The sequence below is a fragment of the Ailuropoda melanoleuca genome, chromosome 8, assembly GCF_002007445.2.
Source record: "Ailuropoda melanoleuca isolate Jingjing chromosome 8, ASM200744v2, whole genome shotgun sequence".
Classification (NCBI taxonomy): domain Eukaryota; kingdom Metazoa; phylum Chordata; class Mammalia; order Carnivora; family Ursidae; genus Ailuropoda; species Ailuropoda melanoleuca.
This window is the reverse complement of record NC_048225.1, coordinates 129,139,060-129,154,751: the sequence shown is the minus strand read 5'-3', so window position 1 is coordinate 129,154,751 and position 15,692 is coordinate 129,139,060. Positions and strand designations below refer to the sequence as shown.

At 50.9% G+C, this 15,692-nt stretch overlaps 1 protein-coding gene across 6 annotated transcripts in view; it reads left to right on the top strand.

Moving 5' to 3' along the window:
- INTS3 (integrator complex subunit 3) overlaps nucleotides 1–15,692 on the top strand; it is a 39,734-nt gene that overhangs the window by 14,796 nt on the left and 9,246 nt on the right. For 5 of the 6 annotated variants that reach the window (XR_004627483.1, XM_034667573.1, XM_034667570.1 and 2 more), the window contains 14 exons: nucleotides 1,452–1,565; nucleotides 1,760–1,844; nucleotides 3,178–3,244; nucleotides 6,617–6,761; nucleotides 7,627–7,756; nucleotides 9,027–9,124; nucleotides 11,252–11,443; nucleotides 12,382–12,469; nucleotides 12,959–13,038; nucleotides 13,415–13,506; nucleotides 13,806–13,912; nucleotides 14,608–14,727; nucleotides 15,049–15,178; nucleotides 15,590–15,644. Coding sequence is in view for 5 of the 6 variants with exons in the window: in XM_034667573.1 (XP_034523464.1) it covers nucleotides 1,452–1,565; nucleotides 1,760–1,844; nucleotides 3,178–3,244; nucleotides 6,617–6,761; nucleotides 7,627–7,756; nucleotides 9,027–9,124; nucleotides 11,252–11,443; nucleotides 12,382–12,469; nucleotides 12,959–13,038; nucleotides 13,415–13,506; nucleotides 13,806–13,912; nucleotides 14,608–14,727; nucleotides 15,049–15,178; nucleotides 15,590–15,644 (1,503 nt within the window). In the remaining variant the exon portion in view is untranslated. Of the gene's footprint in view, nucleotides 1–154; nucleotides 231–1,451; nucleotides 1,566–1,759; nucleotides 1,845–3,177; nucleotides 3,245–6,616; nucleotides 6,762–7,626; nucleotides 7,757–9,026; nucleotides 9,125–11,251; nucleotides 11,444–12,381; nucleotides 12,470–12,958; nucleotides 13,039–13,414; nucleotides 13,507–13,805; nucleotides 13,913–14,607; nucleotides 14,728–15,048; nucleotides 15,179–15,589; nucleotides 15,645–15,692 lie in introns of all 6 variants that reach the window. The other variant, XM_034667575.1, reaches the window with a different exon arrangement.

Genomic DNA, 15,692 nt, shown 5'->3' with positions numbered 1-15,692 from the left:
TCTGCCTCCCTCCTCTTCTCTGCCCATCCTCTCAGCCATACCTCCAGGGGAGGCTCCCGGGCTGAACCACCATGTACTGACCGGCTTACTGTCAGTGGTTCACCGGGTACCCTTATACCTTCCTCATTCCCTTGCTTGTACTTTGTGATCTCAGGTGGAGTCAGAGGATAATCAGATCCAGATCCTCCTTTGGATATGAAGAGTTCATGGCACATGAGGGATCTCTAAGGGTTAGTGTTTTTATTAGATCCTTCATTTGACTTAGGGCAGTAGAGGCAAGAGGAAGTAACAGTAGTTAAACTCTCAGGAGTCCCTCCTTGACACCGAGGCCAGAGAGTAGGAGCACGTCTCTTCCGAACACTTAGGACGAAAGCGCTCAGGAATATGGTCGTCTCAGAACCACCTTCAGTCCCCACCTCCCTCCCCGGCAGCCTCCTCCTTGTAGCTATTTCTAGCACTGGTAAAGAGGTGTTAAGAGCATGGGATCTAGAATGGGACTGCCTGGACTTGGATTCTGGTTCTTCCTCTGTCACTTCAGTGACCTGGGACAAATTACTTTACCTTCTTACACCTGTTTCTTCATCTGCAGGAATAAAGATAATAATTACTGGTACCTATTCCAGAGGGTTGTTGCGGGATTCAAATGCAGCCATCTGTTTAATGGTGCACAACACAATGCATGTTAGCTTAGCATAAGTGCTACCATTGTTGATGCCGCTGGCTTTCCGAGGTGGTGGGGTGATACCCACCTAATTTTTACCCTTTGTGCTGAGACCCTGACAATATGGAGCTCAGTAGGCCAGTGAGGCCTCCCAAGGCATTCCTCCAGGAGTCTAGTCTCTAGAGAGCCAGGGTGAGAACACTCTCAGGGGAAGATTGGCATGCCCTCCCTCACCTCTCCCAGGGTTGGGTATGCTTAAGGACCCCTCCTTTTTGAGTGCTTGGTAGAAGCAAAGGGCAGCCCAGAGAAAAGAAGAATGATGTTTAGTTAAGGAAGTTCAGTTTTGTCCTGTACCTTCTTTCTGGGGCCCTGGTCCCTTATCCTCTTCCCTAACACTCCTAGCCCTTTGCTTCATCTGGCTGAGTCAATACAGGTCTAAAAAGCTCTTTGGGGTCCTTTCTAGTCTGTTCAACCAGACCCAATCTGCAGTGACCTTTCCCCAGCAGATGAAAAGCAGATGGCCTCCACCTGGTTTTGCTCAGCTTGTGGCATGAAACAGTGGGACAGTTTTTAAGAAGGGAGGTAGGGGACAAGGAGCCTTTCTTAGGCTTTTCTGCCTTCTTAGCCCTGTGTGACGGGGCCAGGGATGGGTTTGGAATGGAGGAGCCCTGCGGAAGACAGCATCCAAAGTGGAAGGTCTTTCATTGCCACTTGAATCCCATGGGTGGAATTTAAGGGGAAGAGGGGAGCCTGTCCTAGGCTGGCTGCTCACAACCCTTACTTCTCGCAGTGTTACCGGGACTTGGCGCTGGTGAGTCGTGACGGCATGAATATTGTCCTGAATAAGATCAACCAGATACTCATGGAGAAGTACCTGAAGTTGCAGGATACCTGCCGTACTCAGGTAAGGCCAGGAAAAGAGAGATCCAGCTCAGAGACATAGGACATGATGGACTCTCTTTCCTAAAGGGAAGGGAAGGAGAAACCAGGGGTAACACACCCCCATGTTTGTACACCTAAACTATAATGTAGTTGGATTCACCCCTTCCTCAGATTGAGAGGCCCTTCTCTTTATCTGTCTTTTCTTCTCTCTTTTAGTTGGTGTGGTTGGTACGGGAACTAGTGAAGAGTGGGGTTCTGGGAGCCGATGGTGTTTGCATGACATTCATGAAGCAGATTGCTGGTAAGTTTGATGGCAAGAGCATAAAGAAGAAGGGAGAAGAGCCCAAAGGCTAGATGCGGGCAATGGAGAAGGATTAAGCGCCTGGGGGTCTCAATTCCTGGGTTGTCTCAAGTCTTTCCTTCTGAGACAGGCCTCTTCTGGCAGAAAGAAACGGAAAAGTCCCATGGGGTCTTTTAGGGCAATACGTCTGCCTTGCTTTCCTTCCTGCCAAACTCAGGGCCTGACGTAGAATAGTTGGCCTGTTTTAGCTAGTCCTCACTCTGGGGTTTCACGGCATGTTGGATCCGGAAGGACCTGGAAGGACTGGGAAGAGAAGTGAGGGCAGATAATTTGTTCCCATCACATTATGCTTTCAGAAACCCAGATATCTTCCTGGGCTCCACCCCCGTGTTCTGAACACTTGCTTCCAAATATTTATGACATCTGATGGGAACCAGTTTGAGGGAGGAGCTGTGTCACAGAAGAGACCCTGACATTTAGGTTTTGTTATCTGCTTGGCATCAGTGACATCTGTCTGAGCCACTAAATATCCAAGAGGCCTGCCTGTGCTACCTCTTCTCCTGAGATCACGTGTGTTTGTGTAAGACTGACTCTGCTTCTCTGTCTCACCATTCCCATTGGCTCTCTGCTTCCTCTTTGGGAATTTCTGTAACACTGGTGCTCCGGTGTTGATGTGCGTGAACCTTACTCTCTGTGATATCTGACTATGTGAACATTGACTGTTTGAATTAGGGCTGGAGCAGGCACAGTGTTGTGCCGGCTCTTTTACCTCCTGGCAGTTCCTTCCCAGTTTGGTCTTCAGTCTCCTATTCTCATCCTCAGACTTTGGTCTGCCATCACCACAAGTTACTTCTGTCCAGGAAGTTCATAGCAAGCACGAAAGACCATGGTACCTGGAAGCAAGAAGCCCTTGCCCGTCATGAGCCTGACTTGGGACTTGGGACACTGTAGTGCTGCAGTGCCACTGTCCCTGATGACCTGCACGTCGGGCCCTATTTGAGATGTCACCCTTTCTTCCCGCCAGGGGCTCTTCATGTCTCTGTCTCACACATTCCCTTTCAAGGGTCCGAATATTCCTACTACAACCCCCAGTCTATGGAAAGACCCCCAGCTCTGGTTTCTGGAAAAGTCTAGAACTTCCCTTCCTTTTCTGGGGACACAAAGGGGAAACTTTAAAGCCTGACTGAACAGAAGGCAGTTTTTCCAACACTCAGAACCTCCATGGCAGGATAGCAGTTAGGGATGAGAAGCAGGGTGGGTGAAGAAATGTGTTGGGTTAGCTGAGTCACTGATCAGAACCATTCTCATTCTGTTTTCTCCCCTTTGAAATCAGGTGGAGATGTTACTGCAAAAAATATCTGGCTGGCGGAGAGTGTCCTGGATATCCTGACGGAGCAGAGGTAGAGTCTGCCATGACAGGAGCAAGTGTGGGTGTTGGGGTTTGAGGACTGATAGGTGGTCTGAGAACACCTGGGGTTAGAACGGGTGAGGTGGGGGAGGGAGAGGCAAGTGAAGGAATTAACGCCATGGTCTGGCCCAGAGGGATGAAGGGGTGGGAAAGAAGGTCTTTGCTAAAATATTTCAGAGCCCAGGAAAAACTGGTTTCATCTGATAAGGGTTTATTTTTGATCCAGACCTCCTTGGAATGTTTATCTTTGGGGGGAGATGGGGGAGAATGAGCTCAGCAGAGTGGGGCCAGCCAACCGCCCCGGCCTGGCAGGTGCCCCTTTTCTCCCTTCGGAGGCTCTCCACCCAAACCGTACTCTCCTGAAGTGGCCTGAAGGGGGGGGGGGGGGGGGAGCGGGGGAAGGTGGAGGACACAGGCCTGGGAATACGGCTCAAACTTGAGGGCTGGGAGGCTGCAGTGGTAGAAGGCGTAAGGGGCACATTGGGCTTCTGGCTACTTCTTTCCTTTCCCGTCAAAGTAAAGGACCAGAAGTTTTATGAGGGCTGTGCTATGTCTGCACTTGTTTGGGGTGAGGCCTTCTCTTGGACCAGTGGCCTTGTTCTTCCATTGCTTGACTTCTGCGTCTTTCTGTGCGAGGCCATCGCGGGAGTCCGATGATTCAAAGGGCTCATAGTGTCCGTATTTCCTGTGGTTCAGAAGGACAGACCTCCTCCCTTGTTCACACTTGTTCTGGGCCCGGACCAAGCTGAGGGCTGGGTCAGGTGCCTCACAGCGCCACCTAGTGCCCCGGGCACGGCTTGCGGCTGGGGCTGTGACCCTTCTTGCGCTGGTGCCACCGTGCAGCGTGTTAGTTCCCAGCTGTGTCTTGCTGGGTCTCTGCCTTTCTGGTGTCCCAGGTTGATGGTTTCACTTTCTCTTTCTCTTCATTATCCCATCCCAGGATTCAGATACATTCATCATGTCTGTTTACAATCTTCCTGAAAACTGATTTTTCTCATTTTGTTTCTGGTGCCAAATACCTCCTGTTCCTGTGCTGCACAGCTGCATTTTTCTCATTAGGGGGTTAGAGCAGTCTCTGTATACACGTGTCAGATAACTGCCCTCGTTTCCTCCTGCCCTCCAGAAACTCAAATCCTTTGGTGCAAGTGAGTCCCTGGATGTTTAAGACTTTCTTCTGCAGCCTCTCTCTCCCCCCCCCCAAGTGTTTCTAGGGCCTGGAATTAACAGGGAGCAGGTGGGGAGGTGGGCTTCCCCAGTGTCCTTGGCTACTGTGTTCATTCTGTGAAAGGAAAAGACCAGAGTCTTTTAATTAGATGGCTTGAGCACTTTTCCGGAATCAGGATGTTGCCTGGTTGGATTAATTAAACTCCTCGGCTTATTCCTCCGGTTCCTTGCTTTCCAGCAGGGGTTCCAAAGCCCTTAGAACCACTTGCTTGGGGGACATAGCTCCCCACTTTGGCACTTTGAAGCAGCATTTGAGTTTTTGTCATCTCTTCACTGTCTTGTTAGCTTTATTTTTATTTATTTTTAAAAAATATTTTTTTTATTTATTTATTTATTTGAGATAGAGGGCACAAGAACAGAGGGAGAAGCCGGCTCCCCGCTGAGCAGGGAGTGGATGTGGGGTTTGAACCCAGAACCCCAGGATCATGACCTGAGCCAAAGGCAGGCACTTAACTGATTGAGCCACCCAGGCGCCCCTTAGCTTTATTTATTTATTTATTTATTATTTATTTTTTATTTTATTTTTTTAGAGATTTTATTTATTTATTTGACAGAGACAGCGAGAGAGGGAACACCAGCAAGGGGAGTGTGAGAGGGAGAAGCAGGCTCCCCACTGAGCAGGGAGCCTGATGCGGGGCTCTGGGATCATGACCTGAGCCAAAGGCAGAGGCTTAACAGCTGAGCCACCCAGGTGCCCCTATTTATATATTTTTTTAAAGACTTTAAATTTTAAAAAAAATTTTAAGAAGATTTATTCATCTATTTGAGATAGAGAGTGAGCTTGAGTGGGGGGAAGGGCAGAGGGAGAGGGAGAGAAAATCCTCAAGCTGACTCCCCGCTGAGTAAGAAGCCTGATGCAGGGCTTGATCCCAGGACCCTGAGATCGTGACCTGAGCTGAAAGCAAGAGTCAGCTTCCTGACCGACTGAGTCACCCAGGTGCCCCAATGTTTTGTTTTGTTTAAGATGTTACTTATTTGAGAGAAAGAGAGAATGAGCAGAGGGAGGGGCAGAGGCAGAGGGAGAAGCGGACTCCCTGCTGAGCAGGGAGCCCGATGTGGGACTCGATTCCAGGAACTCCGGGATCATGACCTGAGCCGAAGACAGACGCCCAACCTACTGAACCACCCAGGCCCCCCTCCCTCCACCTTCTACTCTTTTTATTTATTTATTTATTTATTTATTTATTTATTTATTTATTTATTTTTTAAAGATTTTATTTATTTATTCGAGAGAGAGAGACAGCCAGCGAGAGAAGGAACACAAGCAGGGGGAGTGGGAGAGGAAGAAGCAGGCATAGCGGAGGAGCCTGATGTGGGGCTCGATCCCATAACGCCGGGATCACGCCCTGAGCCGAAGGCCCACGCTCAACCGCTGTGCCACCCAGGCGCCCCTACTCTTTTTAAAACAGCAGAGAACACACAGTTCTTTCCTTACCCCTTTTCTCCCAGGAAAGTTCTAAAACTTCTGGTAAAATAGGTTTGCCATCCAAAATCATGTCTTTTCAGATTGTGATTTAGGGCAGGTACCTCATTGTCTGGGAGTGGGAGCCGTGGCCAGAGAGCGAGCCAGGGAAAGGCGTGTAGCATGGTGGGCCACTAACGATAGGCACGATGGAAGGGCTGACACAGTGTGTCCTAAAACCTCCAGGGTCCTCAAAGGGTCTTAACCCCTGACAGTCCTCATTCCAGGCTGTTGGAACTGCTGACTTCGGGTTGCCCCGAGAACCTCTTTGCCCCGTTCTCTGAGCTGGAGAGGGGCTATGATGTATTCTCTGTCCCTAGTACTTCACGTGGTGCTTGGCACATGGTAGGCACTCAGTAAATGTTTGAATAGTGAACCAACGAACAGTTACTTTATTGGAAGCTAAGAAGTTATGTAGAAAAGAGAGATTGCTTTCCTTCAGTGCTTATCTTTATTGGGCGCCTGGTAGAGCAGGAGGGAGTGGCTGCTACCTTAGCTGACTGATAGTCCAAGACAGGTAATGAGCAGGCAATCAGGGATCAAAGCCCCTCCTCCCAGTGCTAATAATCAGACGTTGCTGAGGCCTCAGAGCCACGTGTGGGAGTGAATTGGGAGAGTGAGCAGGCCTGGACGGAGCGTGGGTGCCCGGCGCCCACCCTCCCCCACGCCCTTCCGCAGGGAGTGGGTGTTGAAGAGCAGCATCCTCATTGCCATGGCTGTTTACACGTACCTCCGCCTCATCGTCGACCACCACGGGACTGCCCAGCTCCAGGCCCTGCGGCAGAAGGAGGTGGACTTCTGCATGTCACTGCTTCGGGAACGGGTGAGGATGAAAACGGTGTGGGCAAGTGAAACCCGGGATGGGACACCTGTGTACGTTTTGTGAGGTGTCCTAGGCCAAGTGATGTCATTTTGGGGAGAGAGCGGTGGTTCAAGGCCTGGTGTTTTTTCATCATCCTGAGACAGGAAGGGGGAGGTGGGAAATCCGTGCAGAGTAGCCCTGGCTCCTAGAAGTGCTGCCTGTTGCTTCATAGACACGTTGCTCACCACAGATGTAAGCTGCCACCATTCTGTCATCTTCCCACCTTCCCACCTGGGTGATGGCTGTGGTCAAGTGGGATTGTGAATTGTCTACTGTCACACCTCCCGAGAGAGATCTCAGAGCTCTGATCTCTGAGGTGGTAGCCACTCCCTATATGTGGCAATTTAAATTAAAGTTAATTAAAATTAAATAAAATTTAATAATTCCTTTCCTTAGTTGACTTAGCCGCATTTCAAGTGCTAATGGTTATTCTTTTGGACAGCACAGAGATGGAGAACATTTCCATTATCACAGATTTAGATTGTTCTGTTGGACCGGGGGGTTGGAGAAAGGTATCTGGGACACAGCTTGCCCGTCCTGTCCTTTTGGAATGGTTTCTCTCGATCTGGGTCACAACCATTCTGGGAGGGGAGGGGAATAGATTCACATGGAAGTCAGCAGGGCTTCAGTAGTTTCCAGTAACCTGTCCTCCTGAAGTCAGTCCCCGGCTTCCAGCTCTCTTCCCCTTTGGCTCCGGAAGAAACCTTCTTGTTCCTTGGGCCCTCTTTCCTTCCTTCCCTAGAGCAAGCTGCTCCTTAGTCCTCCCTGCAGCAGGTAAACAGTCTGTGTTTTTATTCTCTCTCCTGTCCCTCCTCCCCTCATCAAGTTCATGGACTGTTTGATGATTGGCCGGGACCTCGTAAGACTACTTCAGAATGTTGCTAGGATACCAGAATTTGAACTGCTTTGGAAAGATATTATCCATAACCCTCAGGCCTTAAGTCCTCAGTTCACAGGTAAGTAAGGACCAGGACATCCTGCCCTTGGGAGTTGGGAGGTCAGTGTATGTGTGCTGAGTGAATCCAGAGGGTAGAGGCTGGAGGGTAGGAAGCTTGGCACAGGGCAGACTCTGCCAAGTACAGCTGACTGTGGGAATGGCAGAGGTATGGAATAATTCATGTGGTTCCCAGACAGCCCCTGCTTGGCAGACTCCAGCTGCCATCGCTCCTGAGAGAAACTGAGGCAGAGCTGTGATCATCTTCCTCCCCCCCTGCAGCTCTTTGGCTTGGGAGGTGAGCTGATGACCAGCTTCCAGCCTCACTGGGTCCATCAGGGAGTCAGAGGTCAGCTCGTGAGACTGAGTCAGCAGAGGGGCTGGGGTTAGTCTTGTAAGATGATGCCTCTCCCTGGGAGCAGTCTTGCCTCTGAATTCCAGGGATCCAGTGTAGCCAAAATTATCTTCAGGGAAGGGAGTCTCTGTGTGCCTCTCCCTGACAAGGTCCTTTTGACAGCTGTCTCCCCTTCAGGGTCTCCACCCCACCTCCAGCACGCATGTGTGTATATGTAGATCGTGTGTGTGCATGTCCATGGGTGTGCACACAGAAACAATTATCTAGGCCCTGGAGAGTCAGGAAGGAGAGGAAAGTCCTGGTTCTCCCTTATATCGTGTTGCTCTTATATTGAACATGTGTTGAGTTGTTTTGAGTGCTTACTGTGTGCTAGACACATGTATGTTAACTCATTTAATCCTCAGGACAACCCTGTAAGATGGATATTTTACTTTCCATGTTTACAGATAAAGAAAATGAGGTTCAAGGAGATTAAGTAATTTGCCCAAGGCCACACAGCTAGTGAGTGTCAGAGGCAGGATTTGGATCCAGGTCTGTCTGACTCCAGAGCCCGTGCCTATACCACAACACCACATTGATCCCAGGACCCAGGGACGGGACCATCAGGAGCAGGAAGAGAGGCTAGGGTTTCCCCTGTTTTCCCCTAACTTTCCCACATGTTGCCAACTGGAATAATGTGAGTAGGGGGCTCTGGATGGCCAGGAGCAGAAGAGAAGTAATCTGTCTGGGTCCTGGGCATGGTGGTTGGTTGGAGCAGAACATGCAGATGCTGGTTAGAACCCTTGTATCTGTGCTTGACCTCTCTTGGTCTTGTCTTAGAGTTTCCCCAAAAGCAAGACCACTGGCCATCAGAATTTGGCCCAGGTTCTCCACCTGCCTTTTTTCCTTCTGGTCCTCAGGCTTCTCTCTTTTCTTTTCCCTTACACACTTGGTTCAGGTATCCTGCAGCTGCTTCAGTCAAGAACATCCCGAAAATTCCTAGCATGTCGTCTAACCCCAGACATGGAGACTAAGCTCCTCTTCATGACCTCCCGGGTAAGCTCACCTTTTGCAGCAGAAACAGAAGCTGCAGGTTGGGGGCGCCTGGGTGGCACAGCGGTTAAGCGTCTGCCTTCGGCTCAGGGCGTGATCCCGGCGTTATGGGAATCGAGCCCCACATCAGGCTTCTCTGCTGTGAGCCTGCTTCTTCCTCTCCCACTCCCCCTGCTTGTGTTCCCTCTCTCACTGGCTGTCTCTATCTCTGTCAAATAAATAAATAAAATCTTTAAAAAAAAAAAAAAAAAAAAAAGAAGCTGCAGGTTGGCTGGGCTTCTTCCTCCAGCCTGCAGATACCTTACCACTGAGTGCTGACTGGCAGAGTGGTGGTCAAGTGGGTACCCAGTCTACCTGGCATTGGGCAGGGTGCTACGAGCTGGGAAGACAGGGCTGAGTAGAAGAGGTACACCCAGTTGGAGCTCTTGCGAAGCTTGCAGTCTGTCTAAAACAGTCGTTAAACCGATAGTTATACACAAATTATGTAATTTACAAGTGTGAAATGTGCTGTAAAAGGGCAGAGTGAGGTGTTCATTCTTGGAAACGCACCGTTCCTCTGGCTGCATGTGAGTTCTCAGGAAGAGAGCTACAGCCTGTTGGTCTCCAGACATGGCTGAGTTGTAGCAGAATTGCTTGAACAATGTGTTAAAAATACATCTTCCTGGATCCCAGTCTCCCAGATAATCTGATTGAGGAATCTGCGTTTTCAACAGAGTTTTCAGGCAACAGCTCCTCTACAGCCAGTCTGGGGTTGGGAAGCCACTGGCCTAGTCCACTTTCGTTTTCCTGAGTCATCCAGGAGAGGCGTCCAGATCTGTGCCACCCCATGTGAAAGCCACTAGCCATGGTTGCAATTGAAGTTAGTAAAAGCTAGGGGCACCTGGCTGGCTCAGTCTGCGGAGAGTGTAACTCTTGATCTCTGGGTCGTGAGTTTAAGCCCCACGTTGGGTGTAGAGATGACTTAACAAAATCTTCAAAAAAAAAAAAAATTGTGGGAGGGGACTCCTGGGTGGCTCAGTTGGTGAAGCTTCTGCCTTTGGCTCGTGTCATGATCCCAGGGTCCTGGGATCGAATCCCCTATCTGGCTCCTTGTGTACTGGGGAGCCTGCTTCTCCCTCTGCCTCTCTCCTTGCTCGTGCTCACTCTCTCTCTGACAAATGAATAAAATCTTTAAAAAAACTTTTTTAAATAAATTAGTTAAAGCTAGGTAAAATTAAAAATTCAGTATCTCGTTGCATTAGCTACATTTTAAGTGCTCAGTAGGCACCATCATTGCAGAAAGTTCTACTGGACAGTGTTGGTCTAGATGTGTCTTTGAGAGAGAGTGCACGCGTGAGAGAGAGCACGAGCAGGGGGAGGGGCAGAGGGGGAGAGGCAGACTCCCAGCTGAGCAGGGAGCCTGACGCGGGGCTCGATCCTGGGGCTCCGGGATCATGACCTGAGCCAAAGGCAGGCGCTTAACCAACTGAGCCACCCAGGCACCCCTGTATCTTTCTTTTTATTCCTTCTACTCTCTGTTTCGGTTGAATTTGGGGAGTAGAAGGGGAGAACACCAGATCTCTCCTCTTACTCAGTGTTGCTACTGTACCACTTTAGAGTGTGACTGGGGGAAGGAGTTGCTGCAAGAAGATGTGGAGATTCTATGTACCTGGGATACTGACCCCGTAGGTCACCGAGCATCAGAAAGCTCTCCGTCAGAGCCAAGTGGCAAACAGGCTCCGTTCTTGTTCTCGAGCAACACTCCTTGTTGACCACAAGGGGCTTGAGAAGATAGAAAAGATGATGCTTAGAACTAGAGCCTCAGTGACCAGAACAGGAGAAAGGAGACAAAAATGGGCTGTAATCACTGTTGGGGCAAATGTTTAGGACAGTAGGTGGGTGCCAGGAGTGAAGGCACCCCGGCACAAGAGGTGAGTCCGGAAGAGTCTCGGTGCTTTTTTAAGTCAAGGAAGATTTAAATCAGGAAGTCTTCCTAAAGGAGGAGAACTCGAGAAGAAAGTGAGTTAATGAATGAATGGAGGGAAGAGATTGAGGTCTGGGTCAAGCCTGGTGTTGAATGGTGCTCATTTTCCTCTGCCCAGAGACCCCGCCCTTCCTTCCACATTTCTCTCCAACGCCCCCTTCCTCCAGGTGCGGTTTGGTCAACAAAAGCGTTACCAGGATTGGTTCCAGCGGCAGTACCTGTCAACCCCGGACAGTCAATCTCTGCGCTGTGATCTCATTCGCTACATCTGTGGGGTTGTCCACCCTTCTAACGAAGTGCTGAGTTCAGATATCTTGCCCCGGTGGGCCATCATTGGCTGGCTTCTGACAACATGCACGGTGAGGGGCTGCGCTGTGGGGTGGAGGCTCTCAGGTGGTGAAGGGTCCTCTTCCCTTGAGTTTCCCTGTTTGCATGCTTCTTCCTGACTGTGGGCTTCCTGACCCCGACGGGCCCTTCCTTCACTTTCTTCCTGCTGAATGTCTCCTCCGCCTTCATCCCGCGTCCACCTGTGTCTCTCCAAGTGGACTACGCTCATTATATCCCTTCAGGGTTTGGGGTTGAACAGGTCCATCTCTGCCTTTACTGCTGATCCTCAAGTCCAGATATCTCAGGCCTCCCTGTCTTTCCTTTTAGCTTCCGGAACCATGTATGGTTATTCTTCTGAATGGCTCCTCCTTTAGATTCAGGGCTTGTGTTCCTTAGACCCTCACTTGGCAGCCTTTTGGCATCAGCTTTGGATACTAATGCAAACATAGGGACTCCATGGCATAGCCATGTCTTTCCCAGCATTCTTCTCCCTGTCCCTTGGGTGGGAAACTCCAAATTGTCTGCTCTCTGGCCTCTACTTGCCTTTTGACATCCCCTGTGTGACTGGGTCCTTGGAATGTACTGATTCAAACACAAGGACAGGCTGTTCCTAGGGGGTCTTGCAGTCAAAAATGTGCCTGGGGAGCCCAGCAAGGGCAGCCTAGGGGCTGGTCTAAGTGTGTACCAGCTAGGTCCCTGGCTCCTTTTCTAGGATCAGGGATGTGTTCTTCTGGATGTATGAGAACCCAGGTCAATCCCTGGCCCCTTGGTCGGTGAGAAGATGGCCACTTGTACTCATATGCAGACTTATATGCCCCTCACCCCTGGGGGGGGGGGTCCACCTGTCTCACTAGGAACTGAATTTATTTCATAGATGGGCAGTTGTGTGGACCCTGGAGTCTGCCTTGGGCTTCTGAAGGGAAGGGAGCTGGTTGATGAAACCGGCCCTCCTTTCTCATCTCTCTTCCAGTCAAATGTCGCTGCCTCCAATGCCAAGCTGGCTTTGTTTTACGACTGGCTGTTCTTTAGCCCAGACAAGGATAGCATTATGAACATAGGTACGTAACCGGGACGGGGCAACACCACCCCCGTCTCCCAAGCCCCTGCCTAGCCTTGGTGACAGTGGTCATAAATCTCAGGGCAGTGTGAGGGGAGGCAGCGTATCTAGTAGCAATTCCATTGTTCCTCACCAGTGCTCCCTTGATGTAGAAGGAAAATTGCTTTTGTGAGGCCAAGCGCTCACTCCCTCCCCTTTGCCCTAGAAGCTTATGCTTGGGCTTCCGGTGGGGAGGGCCTAGGCACAGGGCTGTGGCACACCCTGCTTTTCCTCTCCTACCACCTCCATCCTCCAAGCTACATGCTGGGGACAAGGGAGGTGAGGGGCTAGGAGCTATTTTGGGGGTTGTCTGCTTTTGGTTCTGCTCAGTGGGAATAGGGGGGTAGGGGTACAGCTTTCTCCCGAACAATTCATACATATCGATGCCTTGTTTCATGGAGCTGAGAACAGATTGTCTGATGTGGGGGCCCTTTCATTCCACCTTCCCCAGAACCGGCCATCCTGGTCATGCACCACTCCATGAAGCCACACCCGGCCATCACTGCCACACTCCTGGACTTCATGTGCCGCGTAAGTGTGTGTCCCTGTTGCCTTATAGCCCCGCAAGTAGGTCTTCCCAGTGCTTTTCATCGTGGGAGCAGCTAACCCCCCCAGGTTAGTGAATGCTCCCCTTCCGTATTCCCGCCATCTTCCGTGGGATCTTTCCACGTCTTTCCTTGACCTCAGAGATAATGACTTAAGGTAGATTGCAGTCTTTCTGAGAAGCAGCCAGGTCTAGGAAGAATTAACCATTTTAGCAACCTGAAATGGTAAAGAACATTCCAGATCTTTCTGCAGCCGTACTCTCCAGTGCCTCCTGATCAAAACTGAAGCAGCTTTTTAGCTCTAGTTCAGCAGAACGTTCTGTGTTGTGTGCTCATTCTTAGCTTCCTTTCTTCCTTTCCAGATCATTCCCAACTTCTATCCACCTTTGGAGGGCCATGTGCGACAGGGTGTGTTCTCCTCCCTCAACCACATTGTGGAGAAACGGGTCTTGGCGTAAGAACTTTATATGTCTGTAAGCAGGGGGGAGGGGCTGTTTCCTCCTGTGTCACTAGGTCAGGCACGTTCAGATACTGCCATGCCACTGCTGACCCTTTTTTCTTGACTGCTATAGAAAGTACTGGCTCTGCCTCAGACTGCTGAGAATATGTCCTCTTGATGCTTAGAGAAATGTCTGTCTGGCCTTCATATTCCAAGGGTCTGAGTATGGCCCAGCTCTACTGGTTGGGCATAGAGCTGTCTCTCCAACTGTAGTGAGGAGCTCTGATGTGACCTTCATTCGTGTTCCCCTCCAGGCATTTGGCTCCCCTATTTGACAACCCTAAATTGGATAAGGAACTTCGGGCAATGCTGAGGGAGAAGTTTCCTGAGTTCTGTAGTTCACCCAGCCCACCGGTGGAAGGTATGGGACCCTCGCATTCTATCACCTGTTTGAGAAGAGGCATGGAGACACGGAGGGCTCTCAGCCTGGAGCCCCATGTGTGTCGCCCTGGGGCGGTTCTCCACCTCTGTGTCTGTCCATTTCAGGCTTTTGTTCCGCACTTTTTCTTTAATGAGTTTTTGTATTGTCTTCCTTGTTCTCCCTCTCCTTCTGATCTTACCTGACTTTGACCTCTCTTGTTCCTCAGCTCCTATGTCTTCTCTCAGTAGCCTCCCTTCCATAGGGAAGGCTTTCATGGGATGTGTGTTTGCCTCACTGTAACTTCATGCAACTCTTCCCTCTTCCCATCCCTGGACCCTGGGCCCTGATGGGAGGTGGTCATGCCGGGTCTCAAGTCTTGCTGCCAGTTATACACAGACACCCTTTTTTGTTTTGGGGTAAGGCATAAGCCAAGCAGAACTTCCCAACTTGGTTCTAAAATGAAGAGCACTGGGGACTGTCCCTGGTCCTACTTGCCGATCCGATCTGAGCATAGCATAGCAAGCATTTCCTATACCATTCTTATTCCTGGCAAAATTGCCCTGCAAGTCGTGGAAGGTTGTGAGGACAAGATGTCTGTCCTCCCAGGGTCCATAATCCACGTGCCCCCCAGCCCAGAGTGTTAGACATGTCAGGTCATAGGAGGCCATCAAATGCCTTGTCTCTTTCCTCCCAAGTCAAACTTGAGGAGCCAGTTTCCGTGGAGATGGACAACCACATGTCAGACAAGGATGAAGGTTGCTATGACAACGCGGAGGCAGCCTTCAGTGACGATGAGGAGGACCTCAGCAGCAGAGGTGGGCACAACAGCAAAGGGGCTCCGGGTGGCCTCGGCCCTCAGAGGACCCGGTGGCAGGAGCAGCCTCTCTGTTGCCGTGTCCCCTGAGTTAGTTCCGTTAGCAGGTTACTGGATGGGACTCCAGGGCACAGAGCCCTGCCCTCGGCCCTGAAGCAGGAGGGAGAGAAGGAGGAGTGGCTCCTGCCTTAGTGTGCTCCTAAGGCTGGGTGTGCCCACATCCAGGGCACATGCTCCAGGCACTCTGCACACCTGGTGTGTGGGGCTGACCCTGTTACTGGTGTCTGGGCAAATGACCGCTTCCCTGAATCATTCCCTTCAGGAAAGAAGAGAGAGTTTCGCTTCCACCCTATCAAGGAGACAGTTGTGGAGGAGCCGGTAGATATCACCCCTTATCTTGACCAACTGGATGAATCCCTAAGGGACAAAGTGCTCCAGCTCCAGAAGGGGAGGTGGGTGCAGCTCCTGTCCTCGGCCTCCAGAGGCTCGGCCCCAGGCGCTCCCCCTGCTACCTGGTGGGGTGGTGGGGAGTATGGAGAGGGAGTAGAAGCCCGTTCTGCTGTTTGGGTTGGCGGGTATGGGCTGGAGGGAGGGCAGCCTCGTTCGCCAGCACATGGTTCTCACTCTGTAGGTTCTGAGGACAAGAGTCTCTGAGAACCAAAGCAGGATGATGGGGATTTCCCTTCTCTTAGGGCCTCTGCCCGGAGAGTAGCAAATTCTGCCCTAAAGCCTCTCCGACTGAAGCCCGGATTCACACAGAGCTCCTTTGTTTTGTCTGTGCGTGAGGGTGCTTTGTTGGGTGTGGATCCTGCCCTCTGCTGTCATTTACGTCCCTGAGATTTCCTCTCAATTCTGTACTACAGTGACACCGAGGCCCAGTGTGAGGTCATGCAGGAAATCGTGGACCAGGTCCTAGAGGTAAGGAAATCCCACCCTCTTGAGGAAGCAGCCCAGCCCACCCAGCGC